Source organism: Canis lupus, chromosome 20 (assembly GCF_048164855.1).
Source record: "Canis lupus baileyi chromosome 20, mCanLup2.hap1, whole genome shotgun sequence".
Lineage (NCBI taxonomy): Eukaryota > Metazoa > Chordata > Mammalia > Carnivora > Canidae > Canis > Canis lupus.
Window position 1 is genome coordinate 22,906,321 of NC_132857.1, and position 25,005 is coordinate 22,931,325.

Here is a 25,005-nt window from a genome sequence, read left to right on the forward strand (position 1 = left end):
ACTTTTAACTTTAATGTTCAGCCTTTCCTATTGGAAATTAACTTTGGGATTTCTGGCTACAAAGATATAAAGACATCAGAGGAAGAAAACATAGCACCTGTATTTGTTAGGTAATATTTCATTTAATTTTCCTGCTTTAGTGCACAAGTAGAATTGCAGGATCAATGGACACACAAACAGCTCTACATTTTTTAAACTTTAGATGGTCTCTTCTGTCCATGATCAAGAAGCTCATTTGGCTCCTCAGCAAGCTCATCAAGAGCAGTGTTTCTTCACCTTTCCTAATGGCTCCTACCCTTTTACATCCTTTTAGCAATTGAATGTCCATAACACATTACTTTCCATTTACTGTACTTTACAAAGCTCCAGGTTTCTTTTTTTTTTTTTTTTTAATTTTATTTATTTATGATAGTCACAGAGAGAGAGAGAGAGGCAGAGACACAGGCAGAGGGAGAAGCAGGCTCCATGCACCGGGAGCCCGACGTGGGATTCGATCCCGGGTCTCCAGGATCGTGCTCTGGGCCAAAGGCAGGCGCCAAACCGCTGTGCCACCCAGGGATCCCAAGCTCCAGGTTTCTTTGGGAGCATTGTAATTACACTGTCCTCAGATGACTTTAACCAATTAATGGCAGGAACCAAAAGACAGAAGACTTAATCCTGTAACTTATCTATATCGTTCAAAGAATAAATCAAGTGTGAACTTGTGAGCTGTGGTGCAACACTTTCCCAACCAGTCAAAAGAATTGTTTATTAAATAGCCTTTTACTCTTTAGGGAATTAATTTTTGGCTAAAGTTGTAAATAATATCTTCATCTTTTTATTAAATATGTAAAGTTCTGTTTTAATTAATTTTTGTTCAGTGTAACCATGATAAAAACTTGGTGTTGGAATAACTATGGAATAGAAATGCTGCTAAATTTCAAATTTTATTAGTTACATCTTCTTAGAGCAGATCTTTATTTTTTATTTCTTTTTTTATTTATTTTTTACTGGAGTTCATTTTGCCAACATAGAGCATAACACCCAGTGCTCATGCCATCAAGTGCTCCCCTCAGTGCGTGTCACCTCATCACCCCATCCCCCTACCCACCTCCCCTTCCACTACCCCTTGTTCATTTCCCAGAGTTAGGAGTCTCTAAGAGCAGCTCTTTAAAGATCTTTCCATTCTTCATGAATATGGCTTTGAAAGCCCGCAGCATTAACTGATGCTTATTTTAAAAAAATCTAGTTGGGAAAGCTACTTAATCTTCATTAGAGTTGACAATCCTCTTCCAATATGGCAAAAACATTGTAGCCTTAGCAAGAAAACTATTAGAAAAAGCTTAGAGAGGAAAATGTCAAGAGTTGACTCTCTGATTACACAAGTCAGTTTATGTTACCATTTCACCTACTTTTGTGCTCTTACCATTTGATCTATTTTTATACTAGAGAAACATTTCATTTATTTGTATAAAGTCCATTCATCTGCGTTTATCTGCACCATTTTGCTAGGCAAGCTTGTTTGCACAAAGGAACACATGAGATCAAAATCTTTATTGTTTTGGCATTTTATCTGTGCTAAAAAAAGCCTCTGAGTATAAGCACGACCACACATACTCCACTATCCATGCAAGGGAAAGATCTCAAACCTCTTCAAAAACTATCTAGTTATGGATATACCCAGTGGATACCTAGACATGGATCTAAATTTCTTTCTGAACGGCAGTGTCACTGACTCACATGCATTATTACTTAATCCTCACAAGAAATCTAGAGGGGTTATTGTTCCCATTTTACATGTATAAAACCTGAGACTCAGGAAGGCTAGGTAATTTGCTGAACTTCAGACATCCAGGGTCTAGCCCCAGGCCTAACCCTAAACCAATATTCTTTCTCATTGGTTTTCAGAAACTAGACAACAGCGGAAGGTGCCCTGCTCCAGCTGCAGGGACTCAGCCAGAAAGACTGGAATACTACATGACTCTACCTGCAAGTTGGGGAAGGAGAACTCAACACTATTTGAGTATTGAGTTGCATTCATTTTTTTAAAAACACTTTTTCAAAATAAGCTATCATTAAATTTTATATATACATAGTATTTTTGCTGTATAATAGCATCATGCATTTTCTTCCATCAATGTTTTCTTCTCTCATTCTTTCACTTGTTTTTGTAACTACATGCTGTGTTGGAATTTGCACTTCTTTACGGGTTGGAACCAGTTTGAGAAAGGGGAGACAGAAGGCAATTGAAATGTATGTTATCATCCAAATGATAGGGTTCCCTAGTAAAGCTGGGTAGAGGCTTAGACCTCATGCAAAAACAGGGTTTGCTACTGCATCTCCATAAACAAGCCATGGGATGGCCAGAAACTGCAGTTGTCCTCACTCAAGCCCACTCCAATAGGGGACCAAGAAACACTTTAAGTACAAAAGCTCTACACAGCTTCTATAGGTCTTAAAAAAGGTCTGTTCTACGTTGCTTGGGATGGTGTGAGAAAGTGAAGAGAGCGACCCCAAATCTCTTCTCCAACACCATGTTCTGTCATCAGGATTGGAGTCGAATCCTGAAGAGGGGAATAACGCGCATCCCTCTGAATGTTTGCCAGCTTTTTAATTTTTTAAATATATTACATTGTGGGTTCCACTGGCATCATGTGAGTTGTTTAAGTAGCATACTCACAGGCATATTTTTTTCAGTTTTAGTAATTATGTATGTATTTTCATCTGTAGTCAGAAAGATACCTGTTTTTTTTCCTAACATGTTTTAACACATATTACCCTGAGCAAAGATTGTAAAGTCCATGCTGAATACTTAAAAACATGTATTTGTAGAAAAGTCATGAAGGTGGTGTACACATGATGGAAGGCTGAGAAACAATGTCATAACCCTTTGTACTCAGGCATCAGAAGGGGACCAGGCAGCTGTCCCTCTCAGCCGAGTGGTGCATGCTCACAGTGCTGCTGTGCTCACACAGTCCCCAAGTCTGCTTCTCCCTACACAGAGTCCTTCTGGGACTTCTTGAAGGGCATTTTGCTTTTTGCCCATAAAAGACTAGCACCATGAGTCAGATAGTACTAAGCTGAAAGTTCACTCTCTAATTCTATTTCTTATCACTAATTATGCCCAGTCATGTTGTCCAAAATAGCTCACCAGACTTTATGATATGAATACAGAGAACTATATCCATATTAAAATGTCCCAAATTTGAACAATATGAAACTCATTTTTGTTACTCAACTTCCCCACAAACTAAATCCCCTTGCAAATAAAAGCTCTATGAGCTTTTATTTAAAGTCCAAATGCTCTCACTCTCCATTTTATACAATTGGCTCAGTGTCAGCCAGAGGCTTTTACTCAGAGCCAAGGTTCCTATAGCTGCAGCTGTGTCCTGGGATTTCACAGGAATGAGTATAGCTTCTTCAGCTTCTTCAAAGTTGCTTCAAATCTCTAATTAGTTCTAGTCTCCAAGGGGTCAGCAATCACAAAAGAAACTGTCCACTATAGAAGTTGTCACAAACAAAACTGTGGTACCCCACTTAAGTGACTATGTAATGTCACCTGACACTGCTATCAGAGCACAGCAGATAACTTAGTAGCACCTATGCTGGAGACAGCGAGGACCTGGTCTCAGTCTGGTGGCAAGCCAGCCAGCTGCACCAGCACTGAATCCACGGCCTGTGAATCTGTATGACTGAGCAGAAAGTGCCCATCAATAGTTGTGCTTCCACATGTTTAATATAGGTATTCCTTTGCTTTTGCTGTTGTTATTGTTTTGTTTTGGTGATGTGTCCCGGGTCTCCCATATATATTACCTACTTTCTCTCAGAGAGTGACATTTGAGACATTATTGCCTTCTTCAAAAATATAGATAGGTATTCTGGTTTCTTCATTTTTTTGTGTCTTGTGTCTCATGTTTTGGCTACTTTGGTACAAGATTGTGAGACCACAAGTCTAGAGAAAACCTCTACTCCCAAATTCTTCCAAGTCTGTTCTCTCTAGAACAGGGAAGTACACTCTCCTCTGTAAATGCATGAGGAATGGGATGATGAACATCACCCTACTCCCTTAGTACTATGTTTAACTTACTAGTATATGACGTTTCATTTATTCTGAAAATGATAATTGTCATCTCTTTTCCACAGACATTTCATTCCTACCTAGGCAGGTTGAGTTGGGCCAGGCAAAGCAGTAGTTGGCCAGAATCAAGATTCTAAGAAAATAAAATACTGTGATCACAGTAAGAGGCAATGACTCAGGATTAGTCTTTTGTCAAGAAGTAAAAGAAGCTTGAGGGATCCCTGGGTGGCGCAGCGGTTTGGCGCCTGCCTTTGGCCCAGGGCGCGATCCTGGAGATCCGGGATCGAATCCCACGTCAGGCTCCCGGTGCATGGAGCCTGCTTCTCCCTCTGCCTGTGTCTCTGCCTCTCTCTCTCACTGTGTGCCTATCATGAATAAATAAAAAAAAAAAAAAAAAAAAAAAAAAAAGAAGTAAAAGAAGGATAACAAAGTTTAGCAAAACTTTAAGGAGATTCTAGATATCACAGATTAAAGTAGTCAAAAGTTAGTATTCCAAAGAGTTCCACCATTGAAAAGATAGAACCCAAGCACAAACCAAAAAGATTCCAAAAAAAAACTTAAATTCAGGACAGAAACTTTTCTAGTCTCTTTTATTCCTTCCTGCCTCCATAGGATCTGACTACTGGTGTGAGGAGAGAGATTGCAGATGGGAAGGAAGTGGTGCCAAGAGCTGCAGCTGCAAAAAGTTGAGTTGGTTTTGTTTCTTCTAACTTTTAAACTTAAAATTAATACATACACACGTTTTAAAAATCAAGCAGTAGAGAATGATACCAAGTGAAAAGTAAATTCTCAGCCTGAACTTGTTCCCCGACTCATTTCCAGCTCCCTGTTTTTAAGTATTTTCTGTTCTCCTGGTGGTTATCACAGTACCTCTGAAATATATGTTAATACTTGATTTCTCCTTTTATCTTGTTTATCAACTTTAGATAGCATCTATTGGAAGATGAGAAACTTATTTCTTTGATCCATCCATGTCTATGTTTTTCCAGTTACATTGCTTTGATATTTCTGGTGATTATCATTTTAAAGAGTATACTTAAACTCTATTTTGTTACATCAATTTTAGACAGTATATAATTGATTTCTTGCTATATAAATAAATAGGTGAGAAAAATCTGTGACATTATCTTCCATATCTCTCTGCTGCTTTAATATTCAGACTTCCATTGTTTCATATTATCAGTGTTACTATTAGTCAGATTCTCTTTTACAGTTGTTGTCTTCCAAGCTTTGTTTGTATGTTGATTCTACAAATTAAAATAGCATTTCCGTTATTCCAATGATTAAAATTACTCCTTACTGAAGGACTAAATAGCTCTAGTTACTGAGAAAAAAAGGGTAACCTTAGGTCAGGAAAACTGAAAGATGAATGTTCCAAGTGCCAAGGTCAAATGGGATTCCTTGAACTCAATCTTCAAGACTTTCTATTAAATTCAATTTGGTCGATGATACTTTTAATATACAAGAAATATTTATCTGCCTTTGTTCTTATTTCATAGCCACCTCTTTTTTGGCTTCTTGACTCTAAAGATGTTAGTTGGTTTTGTTTTCTTAATTTTTTTTCCATTCTCTTGTTTTCCTCAGGAGTCTACTGTTATAATATCTGTTCCACTTGCACCTTTTTTTTTTTTTTTTTGGTTTATTCTAAATTTTATGGGTCTTTTTCCCAAATATGCGAGTGATGAAAAAGGTTCATCAGCACTGGTAGCATGATTTTCTACTGTGGTATTAGACTTCTTTCTTGAATGAAAAGATGGATGGCAGGGTCTTTGTACACATAAGCTAGTAGTACTGTTTTAGGGTACATTTTGGTAGTTTGTTCATCATGTATCTTTTGAAAATTGACTTCTAAAAATATTAAATTAAAATATCATATCTTATTTACTTAGTTTTTTGGTGCATCTCAAATTTTGTGTGCCTGGTTTCACTCACTGCAGTATCTCTATCTGCTTTGGGACATGGACCTGGAAGGTTAAATGTAATTTCCAGATATGGTCAGTAGAGGGCAGCAAAGGGTAGTAGAGTGAACACTCAACTGCCAAGGCCTGGGCATCCCTTTTTTCCTTCTTTATAGAGATCAATTAGTGGTAGTAGAAAATTCAGAGTGCCAGAATCAGGATAGAGATTACTCATAATACTGATCCAGGATGGGTATCAAGCTTAGAAGGCAGTGGAAATGTTTAGCCACAAATTCATAGCCTGGTATCTATCAATGAGATGTGAACCACTGGACATTGGGAGGGGAATCATTAGGCTTTCACAGTCCTGACTCTTACTCCCAGCCTGTCTAAAACCTAAGATCTTGTTCTGTAAAGTCCCAGGAATCTCCTATCCACATTGAGAGCTTTGCAAATTTCCTGTCTGACAGTCAGTTCATGGTACTAGCAGTGGCTCTGGGATCCACAACCAGCCATTTCCGGGAGAAGAGACAGAGTGGGACATGGGCACCTTACGTAAACACTGACAATTGATGAAAACACTCACTTATGTTTAAGTTAAATAATTTGTGAGCCAACCTAAATGGGATGTGGCTTAAAATATATTTTCTTTCCTCTTCCAGGAGGGAAACATTCTTTAGGCAAGGAAATATTATAGGACTTTGAAATTAGACAAACTTGACTCTATGAATTATTAGGTATGTGGTTTTCAGTGCCTTAACTTTACTAAACTTCAGTTTTTCCAACTATAAAGTGGAAATAATGATTCTTACCTCACAAACCTGCTGCAAGGAAATGAGATGATGTCCATAAACTGCCTGGCAAAGAACTTGGCAATTTGCATTACTCAATTGGCATTACTACAATCTCTCCCTATCTTTGGTCATGGAGAATACTCATGATATTGTTACTATTTCTGAATAAAAAGTCTCATTGTCTCCTATAAGCATAAGTAAATCATTTGAAGGATTACTCTGTTAGATATCATACTAAGATTTCTGCGGTATGATCTCATTTAATTCTCATAACAGCCCTATGAAGCAGGTGCTTTTATCACCATCCGGATTTTATAAATGATAACAGTGAGGCTTCAGAAGTGTAACTAGTTTACCCAGTGTCATGTAGGTAGTAAATTATGAGGAAGGATTAAAACTACGTAATTTGATTCCAGACCTCGTGCTCTTGCCATTACATAATGTTTTCTGATGAACACATGTAATCAAAGATTTAAAATTTTAAGCAAAGAAATCAAAGAAGAAGTTTAAAAATACTTGGAGACCAATGAAAATGAAAACACACTGGTCCAAAAACTTTGAAATCCAGCAAAAGCTGTTCTAAGAGGGAACTTTAGAGCAATCCAGCCCTACCTCAAGAAGCAAGAAAAGTATTAACCTAACCTTACACTACAGAAGCTGGAAAAAGAAGAACAAATAAAACCCCAAACCAGCAGAAGAAATAAAATAATAAAGATTAGAGCAGAAATAAATGAAATAGAACCAAAAAAAACAATAAAACAGATCAATGAAACCAGGAGCTGGTTCTTTAAAAAGATCAACCAAATTGATAAAACTTGAACAAATCCTAGCTGAAAACTTTCCTAATCTGGGAAGGGAAACAGGCATTCAGATCCAGGAAATAGAGAGATCCCCCCCTAAAATCAATAAAAACCCCTCAACACCTCAACATTTAATAGTGAAGCTTGCAAATTCCAAAGACAAAAAGAAGATCCTTAAAGCAGCAAGAGACAAGAAAGCCCTGACTTTTATGGGGAGGAATATTAGGGTAACAGCAGACCTCTCCACAGAGACCTGGCAGGCCAGAAAGGGCTGGCAGGATATATTCAGGGTCCTAAATGAGAAGAACATGCAACTAAGAATACTTTATCCAGCAAGGCTCTCATTCAACATGGAAGGAGAGATAAAGAGCTTCCAAGACCAGCAGGAACTGAAAGAATATGTGACCTCCAAACCAGCTCTGCAAGAAATTTTAAGGGGGACTCTTAAAATTCCCCTTTAAGAAGAAGTTCAGTGGAACAATCCACAAAAAAAGGACTGAATAGATATCATGATGACACTAAACTCCTATCTGTCAATAGTAACTCTGAATGTGAACGGGCTTAATGACCCCATCAAAAGGCGCAGGGTTTCAGACTGGATAAAAAAGCAGGACCCATCTATTTGCTGTCTACAAGAGACTCATTTTAGACAGAAGGACACCTACAACCTGAAAATAAAAGGTTGGAGAACCATTTACCATTCAAGTGGTCCTCAAAAGAAAGCAGAGGTAGCCATCTTTATATCAGATAAACTAAAACTTACCCCAAAGACTGTAGTGAGAGATGAAGAGGGACACTATATCATACTTAAAGGATCTATCCAACAAGAGGACTTAACAATTATCAATATATATACCCCGAATGTGGGAGCTGCCAAATATATCAATCAATTAATAACCAAAATTAAGACATATTTTGATAATAATACACTTATACTTGGTGACATCTAATAGTGCTTGGTACACTCAATAGGTCTTCTAAGCACAACTTCTCCAAAGAAACAAGAGCTTTAAATGATACACTGGACCAGATGGATTTCACAGATATCTACAGAACTTTACATCCAAACTCAACTGAATACACATTCTTCTCAAGTGCACATGGAACTTTCTCCAGAATAGACCACATACTGGGTCACAAATCGGGTCTGAACCGATACCAAAAGATTGGGATCGTCCCCTGCATATTCTCAGACCATAATGCCTTGAAATTAGAACTAAATCACAACAAGAAGCTTGGAAGGCCTTCAAACACGTGGAGGTTAAGGACCATACATGTACAAATCCTCAACAAAGTATTAGCCAACCAAATCCACCAATACATTAAAAAAGTCATTTACCATGATCCAGTGCGATTTATTCTTAGTATGCAAATGTGATTCAATATTCACAAATCCATTAACATCATACATCTCATCAACAAGAGAAGGGTCAAATCCATGATCATTTTAATAGATGCAGAAAAGCATTTAAAAGTACAACATCCATTCATGATACAAACTCAACAAAGTAGGTTTAGAGGGAACATACCTCAACAGAATGAAGACCATATGTGAAAAAAACTATAGCTAATGTCATACTCAGTGGTGAAAAAGTGAGAGCTTTTCCCCAGGATCAAGAACAAAACAAGGATTTCCACCCTCACTACTTTTATTCAGCATAGTACTGGAAGTCCTAGCCCCAGCAATCAGACAAGAAAAAGCAATAAATGGCATCCAAATGGGTAAGGAAGAGGTAAAACTTTCACTATTTGCAGGTGCCATGATACTATATGTAGAAAACCCTCAGGATTCTACCAAAAATGGACTAGAACTGATAAATGAGTTCAGGAAAGTCACAGGATACAAACCAATATACAGAAACCCACTGCATTTCAATACACTAATAATGAAGAACAAAAAGAGAAATTAAGAAACAGTCCCATTAATGATTGTACCAAAAATAAGATACCTAGAAATAAATTTAAACAAGGAAGTGAAAGACGTGTATATATATATATATATATATATATTGAAAAAAATTGAAGACATTCAATATATATATATATTGAAAAAAATTGAAGACAACACAAATGGAAAAATATTCCATGCTTATTGATGAGAGAACAAGTATTAATAAAATGTTCCATACTCAAAATAATCTACTGATTTGATGGAATCCCTATCAAAGAACCAATAGTATTTTTCACAGAACTAAAACAAGTAATTCATAAGCATGCATGGAACCACAAAAGACCCCAAATAGCCAAAGCAATCTTGAAAAAGAAAAAAAAAAAAAACTGGAGGTATCACGGTCCCAGATTTCAAGATATATTACAAAGCTGTAATAATCAAAACAGTATGGTATTGACAAAAATTGACAATAGATCAATAATATGGTATTATGGGCATAATGATCACCTTAAAGTATCTCTTCTATTTGATATTTAGGCTGAAAACATAGGTGTTCGGTGAAATAGATGAAAACAGACCAGGGCAGCCCGGGTGGCTCAGCGGTTTAGCGCTGCCTTCAACCCAGGGCATGATCCTGGAGACCCGGGATGGAGTCCCACATCGGGCTCCCTGCATGGAGCCTGCTTCTCCCTCTGCCTATGTCTCTGCCTCTCTCTCTCTCTCATTCTGTGTCTCTCATGAATAAACACATAAATAAAGTCTTTAAAAAAGAAAACAGACCCTATCATTATTATTCTATTTAGAGCTCATTCATCAAATTAAAATAAATCACAATGGTATTATGGGAGAAATTAAGCTTTAGCTATTACTGCAAAGGTAACTGTGACCTGGTAAAAGAAGCTCCCTTTATCTTTCTCAGACAAACTTTTCTCTCCTTTGCTTTACTACAAGGAGAAGATACTATCAAACACTGTATCTTTCTCAATTAATTCCTTAAAACCAGTGACTCACAATCCTGGTTACATGTAAGAATCACTCAAAGAGCTTTTTCCAGATCTGATGAATCAGAACCTCTGGGGGAGGCAGTTTCAGAATGAGTGCCTGAAAAGCCTCCCAAGTGAGTCTGATGCATATCAGAATTGATCAACAGGACGAGATTCTAAAAGGAGAGAAGTTTTCCCGGCCTCTAAATCTCTAACCTCTCTGAAGGGAGATGCAGAGAATGGGACATAATCTGAGAATTGGGGAAGGTGCAGAGATAAGTCTGCCTATATTTTTTACCTGAAATAGATTATTTTTTACCTGAAATAGATTTTGACAGGTGCTTGATGGGAGGCCAGAAAGTGTTGCCCAATGAGCCTCCATGGTTCTAAATACAGTCAAGCATGGCCAGACTAGCACTTGTCCTTTAAAAGTGGTGAGAAGGGGTGCCTGGTGGCTTACTTGGTTAACTTTCTGACTCTTGATTTTGGCTCAGGGTTATGATCTCAGGGTCATGAGACAGAGCCACAGCTCAGAATCCACACTCAGCACCATTTGTGCTTCTTCCTCTCTCTCTCTCTCTCCGCCCCCACCTCTTGTGCATATGCACTGTCTCTTTCTCTCTCTCTCTCTGTCTCTTTCTCTCTCTCTCTCTCAAATAAATAAAATATTTTTTAAAAATAAATAAATGTGGTGAGAAGCCTGGAGGCCACTATCTACATGCCACTTCTGTGTTAGTTTGGTTTTAAGATGAGAAGCCTTAATAAAGTCTAAAAGGACTACCAGGACTTGTGCTCTCACCTCTACCTAATTTACAGGCCGATTTCACTCTCCTGAACCTTCTGCCTGTGTCTCCAATCCAGCAAAGTCTTCCATGTTTCTGAAACATCAGTTAGTCACATTCTGTCCCTTCAACTGACAAATGTATCTTCCCTCCCTTCCCCCTTCCTTCCTCTTTCTCTCTTCTAAGTAATCCCAAGTTATTCTTTAAAGGTCATTTCAAATGAGCTCGTCAAAGAAGCCTTCCTCTCCATAATTGAAATCAGGTGTCAAGTCCCTCCCTAAATTTCTCACCTCAATCTTTAATTTTCCTCTGCAGTACTTTCCAGAGGTTGTGTTAGGCAGTTATTGATGACATTCTCTGTTTAATATCTGTCTTCCCCCTCCTCACTTAAATCCTGTTTTTAAGAGTTGGGCCTGGCTCCCTGTTGCCCAGACCTATCAAGTGCCTTTCTCCTAGTACAGGTCCAAACACTATCTGTTGAATGAATAAAGTAAATAAGAGAAAGACTATTTTATGTCATGCCTTTTTCCCTGTCCATCCCTGCCAGAAAACTATTTCATTCACTTGTTCAATACAGAATTTTTTTATTCCTCTGATGTGCCAATGTTTGTGTGAATTTAATAATAAATCAGACATAGACTCTTTCCTTGAGGTCCATAGAGTCTAGTGGGGCATAAAAGATAGGTTTTCACATGCCTGTTACAGGAGCCTGTAAGGGAAACCACAAACTTTGTCTGTAGGATCAAATTTCTGTCCTCCACAGTTGTCAAAGAAAGACACTGTCCATGGTGGGGGTGGGGGGCCCTCACAAGAGGCTGTGTGACCTCCTGAGTCAGTTGGATTTGAATCCTTCATATTATGTCACGGCTGCTTGGATTCAGAGTCCAACCTGTATGCGCAGGAGCCTCCTAATCTGTAAAACCATCAGTTTCCTAGTGGAAAGGGAACACTGTCTTCATGTAACATGTTTTTAACAGGCTCCTGTAGGTGCTTTGACACTGAAGGAGATGTCCAGGTGGCAAATCAATGGTTAGTATCACTAACCATTAGGGAAATGCAAGTGAAATCCACTGTGAGATATCACACTACACAGCTATCAGAATAGCTAAAATAAAAAATGACAACACCAAATGTTCGTGTGGATGAGGGGAAACTGAATGACTCACACAGTACTGGGGAGAATGTGAAATGGCACAGCCATTCTGGAAAACAGTTGGACAGTTCCTAAGAAATAAAAAATAAAACTATAAAAAAACAAAAAACAAAAACAAAAACAAAAAAACATACCTAGCATATGACCTGGCTCTTCCCATCCTGGGCATTTAGCCCAGAGAAGTGAAGACTTCACGCTGACACAAAAACCTGTACACAGATGTTTATAGTAGCTTTATTAGTGACAGCCAAAACCTGCAGACACTTCGAACTCCTTCAACAGGTAGTTAAGCAAACTGTGATACATCCATATCATGATGTACTACTAAGGGACACCAGGAAATGAACTGTGAATCCTTGCAGCCATCTAGATGAATCTCCAGTTACATCAAATGGGAAAAAGGAAATCCCCAAATTTCATAAACTATGTGATCCCATCTGTATAACATTCTTGAAATGGCAACATTATACACATGGTGAACAGATTTGTGATTGCCAGGGATTAAAGAGGTGGTGGAGGGGGAAAGAAATTTGTGTGGTTGTAATCGGGGAATAGGAAGGACCCTTGTGGTGATGCAAGTGTCTCTGGAAGACTCCATCTGTAAAAAAACTGATGTCATCTCTCTGTGTTATTTATTACAGCTGCAAATGAATCTACAGTTATCTCAAAATAAAATGATTACTTTTAAAAAGTCAAAACTTGGAGGCCAAGATAAGGAAACCAGTATGTCAGTTTGGCAGTTACAACATGAGCTTTGAATATGTGACATCATAATGGCAGTGACCGCGGACCGCTGCGGAATCTTCAGGCTTCAAGCATTTGACAGTACTCTGCCAAGTGCTGTAGACTCACTCGATTTCCCGTCCCGCGAATTGAAGAGAAAAGGATGTTCCCGTCAATCAGAAAGCACGCTGAGCTTACAGGTGGACATTCAAGGCTTCAGCGCATGAGGTAGTCTTCTGATCCACTATTTCTGACCATCCAAACAGACCGGCAATAACAGGAACTGTTCTTTTCTTTTGTTTCCTCTAATACATAGAAACTAATTAGTAACTCCAGCACCAGCTTCCTGAAAAGCTGCTCCTGTTCATAAGATTCAGTGCTGCTGAGCAGAAGGGAGCAGGCTTTATACATCCTTGGGGGAGGCGGAGACACTTTCTTGGCTCCATGAGAGAGCCAACTCTCTCTCTCTGTGAGACAGTTTTCAGTGGGTCTATGAAAATACCTGTCTTAGTTATGAAAGAATTTTTACACTCTGCTCAATTGAGTTGTTTTATTACCTATTTTGACCAGGAAGTCCTGTCAGAGCTCAGCCAAGTAATAGCTAAACTCTTGTGTTCAGAAACTTTCTGAGGTTTCCAATATTTTTGTTGATCTTTGAGAATTTTTACCCCAATTTTGAATATTGAATTAGATAAGATGGGGGTCAACTTCCAGGATCTTCAGTTATCTTCATTTTATCTTAACATAAAAGCAATTTGTAATTAATTCTTCACACGTTGTTTTATTTTATATTAGGCCACAAGTTGTCCTGTTTGTTGTTGTTGTTCATTCTCCTTCTTGTAATCTGCTCTACCTTTGGCTTCTTGGCTCTCGCCTACCTAATGGCTCACAATTAGCTCTGCAGCTTTCTCCACCACACCTCTAAGTGTTCGCATGCCCAAGGGCTTTGTCCTTGAAACTGTCCTCCCTCTGCATCAGTTTCCCAAGTGACCTCACCTCTTTCTATAGCTTTCTGTAACTCAGGGATCCCTGATTCTGAGCTCTGGAGCTCTGCTTTGGGGGTTGAGACTACATTTTAGTGTTGTGTGAACCTTGAAACTTGGCATTAAACTATATTGTGTATTTGACCAGTAACTAACTGCTCTGTGTTTGATGTGTTGCAGGAAGACCTCGTCTGTGGAGGTGGACACCCACAGCGAAAGCACTACATCATCTGAGGGTGCCACTCGTACCTTGCTCATCCATGGCCCCGTTGAGCTCAAGAAAGGCTGGAGGAGGCAGAAGTGGCAGCTTTTCTTGTACAGCGATTTATTACTGATGTCTAATACCAAGTAGGTGTACCATGTTTCGTGCTCTTGTGAATCTCAAAAAAATGCATTCCCATTAACCCTTACTATACGAAAACATAACATTTTTTCCCTTTTGTGTTTGCCAATGCTTGAGTCCTTCATTCCATGAGTACTTCTGGAGGTCTTCTTTTGTGTCATGTCCCTGCAGCAAATACAATTGACAATGTGACAGACCAATGTCTCTCCTGCCTGGGACTAACAAATGATAAAATAAGAGGGGGAATGATAATGATTAGTGCTGCTGATAGAAGGTGGATAGGGGGCTGTGCAGAGAGGGTGGGAACATGTTAGGAATAGTCTAGGAGGGCCTCTCTGAGGTGGAGCATTAAAATCAAATCTATGAGAGGAGAAGCAGCCACATTGTGCCTGAGCCATCGAGGCTGAGAGACTTGCAGGTCTACATGGGTACAATCTGACCCCTCAGAGAGAGGGGCTCAGGGAAGCCTGATTTGACTAGAGCCCAGAGCATAGGCCATGCTATCAGATATGATACTATGCTCAGGGGTCTAGTCACACAGGGTCTTCACAGGCCATGGTAAGAAAGTGGAGATATTTTGCCAAAGGATTTGTAATTAGGGGACTAACCAAATCTGATTTATATTTCTAGCAAATTTTTCTGACTGTTGCTAGATAATAGATGGATGGGTAAGCAAGAGTGGAAGCAGGGAGAGTAGTTAGGGGAGGCAATAGTCCTGATGGATGGTATCAGGGCTCTATCTTAGCAGTTTAGTAAAAAGGAAAGATGGAGCAGGGTAGCCCGGGTGGCTCAGGGGTTTAGCTTCGCCTTTAGCTCAGGGCATGATCCTGGAGACCCAGGATTGAGTCCCACATCAGGCTCTCTGCAGGGAGCCTGCTTCTCCCTCTGCCTGTGTCTCTGTTTTTCTCTCTCTCCTCTCTGTGTTTCTCATGAATAAATAAATAAATCTTTAAAAAAAAAAGATGGAGCAGATAGATGGAATGTAGGAGAAAGAATTGACTGTGTGTACTTTCCTCTCAACCCTGAACACAAATGCATTGAATATCCAGTCTAGAACATGATGATTGCTCAATAAATGTCTGGGAGCAGGTCATGGAAGGTCACCTGTTTACTTACTCCATCTCTGTTTGCATTATTCACAAAACGTGGAAGACCAAGAACACTCCCACAAACAAAATATCAAGAAGTTTTTTGGTCATGAGAAAAAACTAACTCCCTCTTTTTTTTTCCTGCTTTCACCCTAGATCTCAGTTATGCCATGTCATAGGTACGACATGCTAGTAATAATTTGGCAAAATGATATACTCATCTGAGTTACATTAATAACAATTTATCAGGGGCTTACTACATGTCAGATATTATGCTAAAAAACTCTATGTACCTAATTTTGTCTAACTTTACAATGACCCTGTGAGATGGGAGTATTTTTATATTGGAGAACCTTGATGCTCAGCAGTCTAATGGATCTGCCCAGGTTACCATATTAGTAATGGACAGAGTCTACATTTGAAATCAGGTCTATTTATTTCAAAGCACAGGCTTTTATTCACTATGTGATGCTACCATTTCTATTCTCTCTTTTTTCCTGAATTTCATACAACATTCCATGAACACCTAGATTCTTTCATTATTGAAATCGACCCTTCCTTTACATTGAGTGAACAACTAACTCCAATCTGCTTGGTAAGAAATAGATCAGAATGCTTAGTGAATTGAAAAATGAAGCAAGTACAGCCATCAAAAAAATCAGAGTCAAAGATAGTAGTAAAATATATTTGAGACTAGGGAAATTGCCCATAGATGTAACCTTGAAGGTGGTGATGTCATAAGGAGGACAAAGAGAAAAGGAATGTCCAGGCCTTGGCATGAGGTCCATATGAAAGACTCTCTTCCTCCTGATAGAAGGCCAAGTCATTATTTTAAAAATGCAGGCTAGTTACCATTCTCTTTATTTAACCAAGGTGGGTATGGGAGACCAAAATATGTGGGATGCATGTTGGGAACCACACTAGGAACATCACAGATGCCTCACCCACCTGGGTTTCTCAGTGATTGAGCATCTGCCTTTGGCTCAGGTCGTGATCCCTGGGTCCTGGGATCGAGTCCCACATCGGGTTCCCCACAGGGAGCCTGCTTCACCCTCTGCCTATGTCTCTGCCTTGCTCTGTGTATCTCTCATGAATAAAGAAAATTTTTCAGGGGAGGAGGGCGGGGGGTGGGAGTGAATGGGTGACGGGCACTGGGGGTTATTCTGTATGTTAGTAAATTGAACACCAATAAAAAATAAATTAAAAAAAAAATCGAAAAAAAAATTTTTTTTCTCACAGCCCTCCAAGGCCCATATTTTTTATCATCCACAGGCTGCAGAGATGAAAATGGGAACAGAGGAAGTCTCAGAAATGGTCCAGTCATACATAGGGAAATCATGCAAGAGGTTCCAACCCAGGCCTGCCTTCATCAGAAGGCCATGTTCTTCCTTCCATACCATGTTGTACCCTTCCATCCTTAGCCCAAGAGACATGCTAACAAATAGCAAACTCATTTCCTGGTTGTTAGGACCTTGCAGACCATATTCAATTTATAAGGGGAATATGTTCTTCTTTTTTTTTTATCTTTGTAATTATTATAGCATTTAGGGACAGGAGAAGACTTTCCTTTTCTTACTAGAACTATTTATTGTCCTGGGTGCTGCTTACCTCTCAGCGGGTTTTACAGAGCCTATGATGTTCTACTAAAAAGATTTTTAGGGGATCCCTGGGTGGCGCAGCGGTTTGGCACCTGCCTTTGGCCCAGGGCGTGATCCTGGAGACCCGGGATCGAATCCCACATTGGGCTTCCGGTGCATGGAGCCTGCTTCTCCCTCTGCCTGTGTCTCTGCCTCTCTCTCTCTCTGTGACTATCATAAATAAATAAAAAAATTTAAAAAAAGAATCTTTAAAAAAAAAAGATTTTTATATAAAGATAGTGTTGTTTTTCCACTAGAGAGTTGCATCTATTGAAGGGCTGAATTTTTATTTCGAATGGTTCATTATGACAAAACAAGTTGAACATTTTTCATCTTTCACATATTGCTTTTGAGATATGTCCTTATGTCTACTCAAGGGTTTTTATGTGACAAAATCTTTATCAATTTATTTGTTAATGTTCTTTGAAAGAGACTCAGTTCCCAAAAGATTATCTTATATACTTTATATTATACATTGGTAATATTAGAAAATGTAAGTGATCACAGGCATGTTAACTTCATATTTAACCCAAGGTCTTTGATATAGAGAGAACACAGATTTTTAGAATTCCAAGTTCGGGATATCATCATGGTCAGGTTCTGGTGAGAGCTCTTTTTCTGCTTGCACGCGGCTGCCTTCTCACTGTGTACCCCAAGGCATGTCCTCAATGCATGTATGTACACACATACAGATCTCTCCCACTTCTTACAAGACCATCCATCTTACTGGATTAGGACCTGACCTTGATGATCCCATTTAAACTTAATTACCTTCAAAAGCTCTATCTCCAAACATGATGATACTGGCAGAGAGGGCTTTATGGTAAGAAGGCGGGAAAGCAGTGGGAGGGAGACACAATTTCATCCATAGCAGTAGCAAGCAGCACTTAATGCTTGCCACAATCTTTAGAAAACTACTATGAGATCATTCCCATAGTAAATATTTTGGTATATTTTTGATCACTGTTAATATGAAAAAATTTACCTTTTTTTCTAGAAGGAAAAAACTAAGAAGAAATAGCCCCTGAAATAAAAAAACATATTTCATCCCTGTCATGCCTTGGTCTTACATGGAGGAATCAATACCCTCAATCAATCTATTCAAATGAATAATCTGAGTTTAGTGCCTAATTTTTCCAATTAGCCATAAAAAAGGGGGTAGGCTGACCCAGGTTCCATTTTACCTCAGCTCACCCTCAGGCTTCAGCTGGAGACTCTCTCATCTTTAGGTTGACACTACAGAATTTAACAGAATTGAATAAATAGTTGATTAATTTCTACCTATTTTTCAGTCAGAATTAGTGAATTTTGGCTTGTGTGTAATAATGAGGGGAATTAAATGTTTCTTCACACAGAAATTCTATTTCTCTAGTTGTACAAGATGTTACTAATAGTGAAAATTGGGGATTTTTCTCACTTCTTTCATACACTAGAAACTTGTGTTCACAAGAATTGAAGTCAAATGGAATCTTCCTTATCATTTTTGGTATTCATTAGAATACTAAATAAGTTATTTTTCAAATAAAAATTACTTTAAAAATTAAAGTACTTTAAAGTACTTTAAAAATTAAAATAAAAATTACTTTATTTTTAAGAACAGTATCTACTTGGGGCCCTTGGGTGACTCAGTGGTTGAGTGTCTGTGTTTGGCTTAGGTCATGGTCCCAGGGTCCTATAATCAAGTCCCTCACCAGGCTCCCCAGAGGGAGCCTGCTTCTCCCTCTGCCTATGTCTTTGCCTTCTCTCTCTCTGTGCCTCTCGTGAATAAATAAAATAAATATTTTAAAAAGAGAGAAGAGTATCTATTTGATAAAATATTAAGATATTTGTACTAGTAGAAACCCGTGAAGAATTTAGAAAAAGGGACTGAACTTAGCTCACACCCTCTTTAGACATCACATTCCTCATCATTAGTTATTAAGGAATGTAGAAATGAAATAAAAATGAATTTAATTTGGTCAAAAGATGAAGATGACTATTAACTCACTGTCATGAAATGACGAATAGTTACAGAATAGACTATGACCCCTGCTCCCAACATTTGTAAGAGAATGCCTCTATCTTAGAAAACAGGATATCTCCCTAGAATCCTGCAAAACTCCCCAGTTCACTGGGGCTTACCTTCTGGCATAAAGATTAAGGTAGTGGAAAGCAAGAAGGACATCATGTTAATACAACTATAATAAATGACTATTTTTATAAATAAAAACTGCAGTTCTCCTCCTCTTCTTCTTGAGTCAGTTTACAGTAGATTAACACTTTCTAATTTCTGCTTAGATAATCCAATTGGGTCAGTGATTGAGAGTAAAGAAACACAGTAAGACCTTAGAAGAATCTATTGAAGTATAAAGCTTTGTTGTAACACGTTTTAAATATTTCCAAGCTAGCAACTGGCTTTATTAATATAATGCCTTGAGATTTATCCTCTCACTTCCAATATAAATCCCATGAGAAAGCTGGGCTGATGGCTCTGGGGACAGAAATGAGGCTGAGGTTAGGAAAGATGAAAAGGTTACTTCACGGTCAAGTGGTTACAAACATGGGCTTATGAGTTAGGCTGTCTGGGTTCAAACCCTGTTTCCTGCATTTGACAATTTATTTAAACTTTCTGTGAGTTTCCTTATTTGTAAAATGGAGTTATTAGAGATCATCTAGTGTAGTTGCTTGAGGATTAAATTTTTTATATTTATATTTATAAAATATTTAGAACAGAGCTTGGCATATGATAAGTGTTCAAAACGTTATAGGAGAGTAGAAACCACACTCTGGGCTCTAGGATAATTCCTTGGTTCAACTAATCCTGGTGCTTTATTGAACTAAGGTTATTGGATGGCTTTTTCCAGGTCAATGTATTTGGAAGTTTCCACACAGGATCTTAGGTGTCTGTATATACACAGATACCTATATTAGAAAGAAAAAAATCTGTAAAAACAAGCAGATACCTGTCTATCATTCCCCTTGGGCATATATTTCTGACATGACAATGCCTTTGGAATTACTATCTAGAAAAATGATTTTATCTGTTAATTGACTATGTTCCATAAAAATCTTCAAGCACATAGATACAGGCACTTGGCTGTAATGTTGAAATAAAAAAATGTTGAAATAAAAAATGTGGAAAGATGTTGGTATCCATCATATTCATATTCATTGTGTCCTAAGCTTTGAATCTACATTATCCTTCAAGTGGGCTTCCTAAAAGATTATTTTTATTTCATAAATCCCACTGAAGTGTTTTAGCTCTAATTGTTCCATGAATCAGTGGAGTCGTAGGGATTTTTGCACATGAGGTGTCTTTCATCTCAGTTTAGTTCAGTGTTTTCCACATGTGTTTCTGAATACTAAGGAGTTCCAGAGTGGAGGATCCAAGTTCCCCAGGCATTCCTTATAGGACCTGTAACTGTTTAAATCTCAAGCCCACCTGCGAGTCAAAGTTGTGAATTAACCAAATTAATCAATTAATTAATCAACCAAAATAAATCAATGGTGGTTTTCATCTTTGAGGTCAAAGAAGATTAGGCAGAAATTATCAAAAACCCATTTCACCCCTTCTTACTCCTCAGAGAAATGGGAAGTATCCATGACTTACATATAAGACCTCCGGACCACTGATCTTGGATTGATTGATGGACAGATGGATGGATGGATGGATGATTTTTCAGTTGGGCTCAGTCTGTAGGCTAACAATTTTTTTTGTTTTAGCCAGAATCTATGGGAAAATGGTATGGACAAAATTTTAAGAAGGCAAATTGAAAATAACCTATGCTTTAAAGGCTAGAAAATATTTTTAAAATTAAGGTTGAAAGTAACTTTTAAATCTTTCTGATCCAAGCTTGTTTTTTTTTTGTTGTTGTTGTTTTGATTTCATCTCTCTCCCTCACACTCTTTAAAAGGTTTATTTATTTGTTTGTTTGTTTGTTTGTTTATTTATTTATTTATTTATTTATTTATTTATTTTAGAGAGAGAGCAAGCATGAGTGGGGGGAGTGGCAGAGGGAGAGAGGAACCCGACTCCTCATTGAGTGGTGAGCCCTACATAGGGGCATGATCTCAAAAGCCTGAGATCATGGCCCAAGCCAAAACCAAGAGTTGGATGCTTAACTGACTGAGCCACCCAGGTGCCCTTGGTTTGTCTCTCTTAAGAAAAAAATTGTATAACTATTTTTATAAGTCATGTATCAGGTACCTTTGTTCAGCCCCTCAAACACTTTTCGAAGTATGCAAGTCATAAATGAATAATTAACTGCAATAATAGCCATAAAAATTATGTGTAATAAGTACCAAATCCAGCAATAGCAAATGAATTAATGGTTTTCCTACAAAGCTCTAAAATATACAGTGGTTACTCAAAACTCACCATTCAAAAATATGGCTGCTTGCTGCCATTAGAGTGTTTTCAGGTTTCCAAGCCAGAGTTTGCTCAACACACACATTGCAAAGGCCCATCTAACCATTTGCTGTGTGTGCACAGAGGGTAATAGAGATGTGGGAGATCTGATTTGCCCCAGAGCATGAGAACTGGTCTCTAATAAGCACAGCTACTCCCATAACATTTTTGAAATGTACTAACAGAGGTCATGTTTGGGATCTTTCTAGGTATAAGAAAAACTTTAAGATAAAAAAGAAAATACCACTGAACACCATGTGGATTGCCAACTGCATGGATACAGTGGGAGATGCCAACATCCGTTCTGGGAGGTCCTTTGTGTTGGGCTGGCCCACGGTGAACTTCGTGGCCACCTTCAGGTAAGACCGATGCCTTGGTGTCCTGTATCTACATGGCTTGAAAAGGATAACATTGTAATCTATTGTCTACCAAGCTGGTGACTCACTTTTTGACCTCCCATGACACTTGTTTTGCCTTGTACTCGGCCTAAGAAGGTGCTTATATCCACATGGAAACAAGTTATGTATAGTGGGAACTACTGGAGTAATTTCCTTCAGTTTTGATCAATGGTTTTTCAAATGGGCTCTAGTAGCCACCTGAGGAGTTAGGAGTTCTAGTTCTGTGGAAGGAGAATCAACAGAATGAGGTTCAAAATCTCCTCTCCAAGATCCTGCCCTCTGATTCCCAGGGAGTATCTGCATTTTTAAATCACCGGAATAGATTTCTTGAGCAAGTACTATTAAAGGGTCCAATTAAACTTGAAAAATTGCTTTTACACTCCCACGTTAATTCCCTTAACAACAGTATGTAATTATACAAATAAACTGATCATGCCGTTGAATACTAGGTTGCCTGAATTGCTGTGTACAGATTATCTTAGTTGGTGATGATCTAAAACAAAATATGATTCCATTGAGTAGAGGTTAGTTGTGTAAGACACATTCTTAGGCTGACAAGAGGATGGGGAATGTGGATCTCGACCCTGGATATCCTGAGTAGACACCTCTGAGTTTACAGGGATCATGCCACACTTGCATCTCTGTTTGAAACATCCACACCCCAAGCCTCATTCCTGTTTTATGTGGTTGTACTTAACATACTGCTTTCTTCTCCTCACCCCACTCCACCAAAATCTCACAGGTCATCATAAATGTAAGACAACAAAAATCTTTACAAGTTGTTAATTTATTAATCCTATAATGCAGCTGTTGACTTAATGAAAAATTTTCAAATCTTATTAGGAAGAAACATGTATTTATATCCTCTCTGCAGGTCTTCTTTTCCATAAAGATCATCAGTTCCCATTGCTTAATATCTTCTCCAGGTTGCAAGAGGATGGAAAGAGTTTCAAATGGGAATTAAAAAGAAAAAGGGAATATATAAAGTGTTTGGTAGGGGGATGTCCAAAAAAAAAATTCCCCCTAATAGGAGGAAAATGTGGAAGCCATTTAACTATTAGTTAAAAAGGCTGTATAAATATATAGAAGGCATTTATAACAACATCTGGCACCTAATGCTTTTGTTATTGATTATTATTACTGTTCTGTGGATTGGCACGAGTAACTAGAAGCTGTGTCTATGCACCTAGGCAGGTTGGGACACTAAATGGGCATTCTACTTTCTTGATGCGACAGGTCCTGAAATGGTGATGGAGAGGGTGCGGAGTAGTGTTGCTGGTAGAATTATACAATGTGACAGCCACCGTGGACAGTTTGATGGCTCCTCAATAAGTGAAACACAATTACATATGACCTCCAGACACATATCCAAGAGAAAGGAAAATATATGTCCATGCAAAAATTAATACACAAACATTTGTAGCAGCATTGTTGACAATAGCAAAAGAAAGAAAGAAAGAAAGAAAGAAAGAAAGAAAGAAAGAAAGAAAGAAAGAAAGAAAGAAAGAAAGAGAAAGAAATAAACCAAGTGTTTATCAACAAATATACGAAATGTGGTACAGGAGCTAGGGACAGGAGGGAAGGGAGAGTGACTGCTTAATAGACACATGTTTGCTTTGGGGTGATAAACATGTTCAGTCACGATGATTGCACAGAACGATGAATATACTAAAGGTCACTAATGGTCAATTTTCTTTTATGTGTAATTTACCACAATAAAAAAAATGCTGGTAAGTGGTAAGCCCACGTGTGAATGAGCCTTAAGACATTTGCAACTTTGGATATTAAATGCTGTGAAAATTTTAGCAGAGAACATACTGATCTTTAGTAGTTTTGCATCAGGGGATTGATCTTTCTCAGAAGATCACAGTGATGAAGAATACGGTTTTTAGGAACTAATTTAACATATTACAATCTGCCATATGTATAAAGAAATAAAAATATTACAGGTGTTTTTTCTGAAAAAGATATTCTTGTTTCTGAGCCAAGACAGTTCCATCAAATTGCTAAATTTCTTAAATGTGATTTAATTTGAATGGTAATATTCTTTATATCCGAATAGCCCTTGCAGCTGCAGGAACACTCTGAGCTATAATTAACCTTTTTCCAGTTCTGGAAACTAAATATCAAAGTGGTTAACAACATGCCCGTGATCACATAGCTTGCATCACATAGTCACAATTAAGTTTTCAGATTTGAAATCAACTTTTCTTCCTCTTTAGGATCTACTTCCCATTGCTTTAATACCACTCACAGATGAGTGGTATTAAAGAAGAGTCCACCAAAAGCCCAACTCTAAGGGGAGTACAATTTACACATCCACATCCCTTAACAATGGGCTCCTGATATTTTTAATCTGGAATGGTGATCTTAATATGTTATAGGAGTATTGTACATTCCTCAATTTTTTTCTTCTCATTTTTTAAATTGCAGTTCTTCAGAACAAAAGGAAAAATGGCGTTCTTACCTTCAAAGGTATTTTGTCAGTGTATTATTATAAGTCTTTAACCCATGATGGAAAAAATGTAGATCTCTTCAAAGCAGTGCCCCCAAACTATGTTCCCTCCCCTTAGTAGAAATTGTTACACTATCCTCCAATGATTTCTTATTTAATTGTACCCTGGCCATTACTACAAATAACCTGCTCTCCTTTACATGCATATATTGCTTATTTTTTATGAAATTCTGGTTATCACTCTCATCTTCCCCCACTCTCCAACCTCATGATTATAGCTAACATTATTCTCAAAACATATATTAAATTTCCATAAGTGCAGTTTACCCTACTGAGTAATGCTGAAATCAACTTCTAATTCCTACATTTGAAGGTGCTAGTATGCCCTCTGGTCTAGCTAGGCAGGAAAGCTTTGGTGACTGGATCTGCTGGTCAAATCTCACATGACGAGAGTGATCCATTGTTTTCCGAGTCACAGCTTATTTTCCTGAAATATTTTTGCATGTTTCCTTCCGACCCAAAATTTGGTTTTGCTGAGCTTATTTATATGCATTTAAAAATAACAAAGTATGTTGAAAATATGATCAACATAAATTGATTGGAAAATAAGGTAATTTATCCTACTCTATTTTG

General features: G+C 38.1%; 1 protein-coding gene across 14 annotated transcripts in view; it reads left to right on the forward strand.

Annotated features, from left to right (window-relative positions):
- LOC140611755 (uncharacterized) overlaps nt 1–25,005 on the forward strand; it is a 91,522-nt gene that overhangs the window by 15,921 nt on the left and 50,596 nt on the right. For 9 of the 14 annotated variants that reach the window (XR_012012909.1, XM_072788595.1, XM_072788592.1 and 6 more), the window contains 5 exons: nt 1,888–2,002; nt 4,670–4,742; nt 14,245–14,412; nt 21,729–21,878; nt 24,351–24,392. Coding sequence is in view for 13 of the 14 variants with exons in the window: in XM_072788595.1 (XP_072644696.1) it covers nt 1,888–2,002; nt 4,670–4,742; nt 14,245–14,412; nt 21,729–21,878; nt 24,351–24,392 (548 nt within the window). In the remaining variant the exon portion in view is untranslated. Of the gene's footprint in view, nt 1–1,887; nt 6,693–12,999; nt 13,310–14,244; nt 14,413–21,728; nt 21,879–24,350; nt 24,393–25,005 lie in introns of those variants that run through there. The other 5 variants (XM_072788600.1, XM_072788602.1, XM_072788603.1 and 2 more) reach the window with 4 other exon arrangements.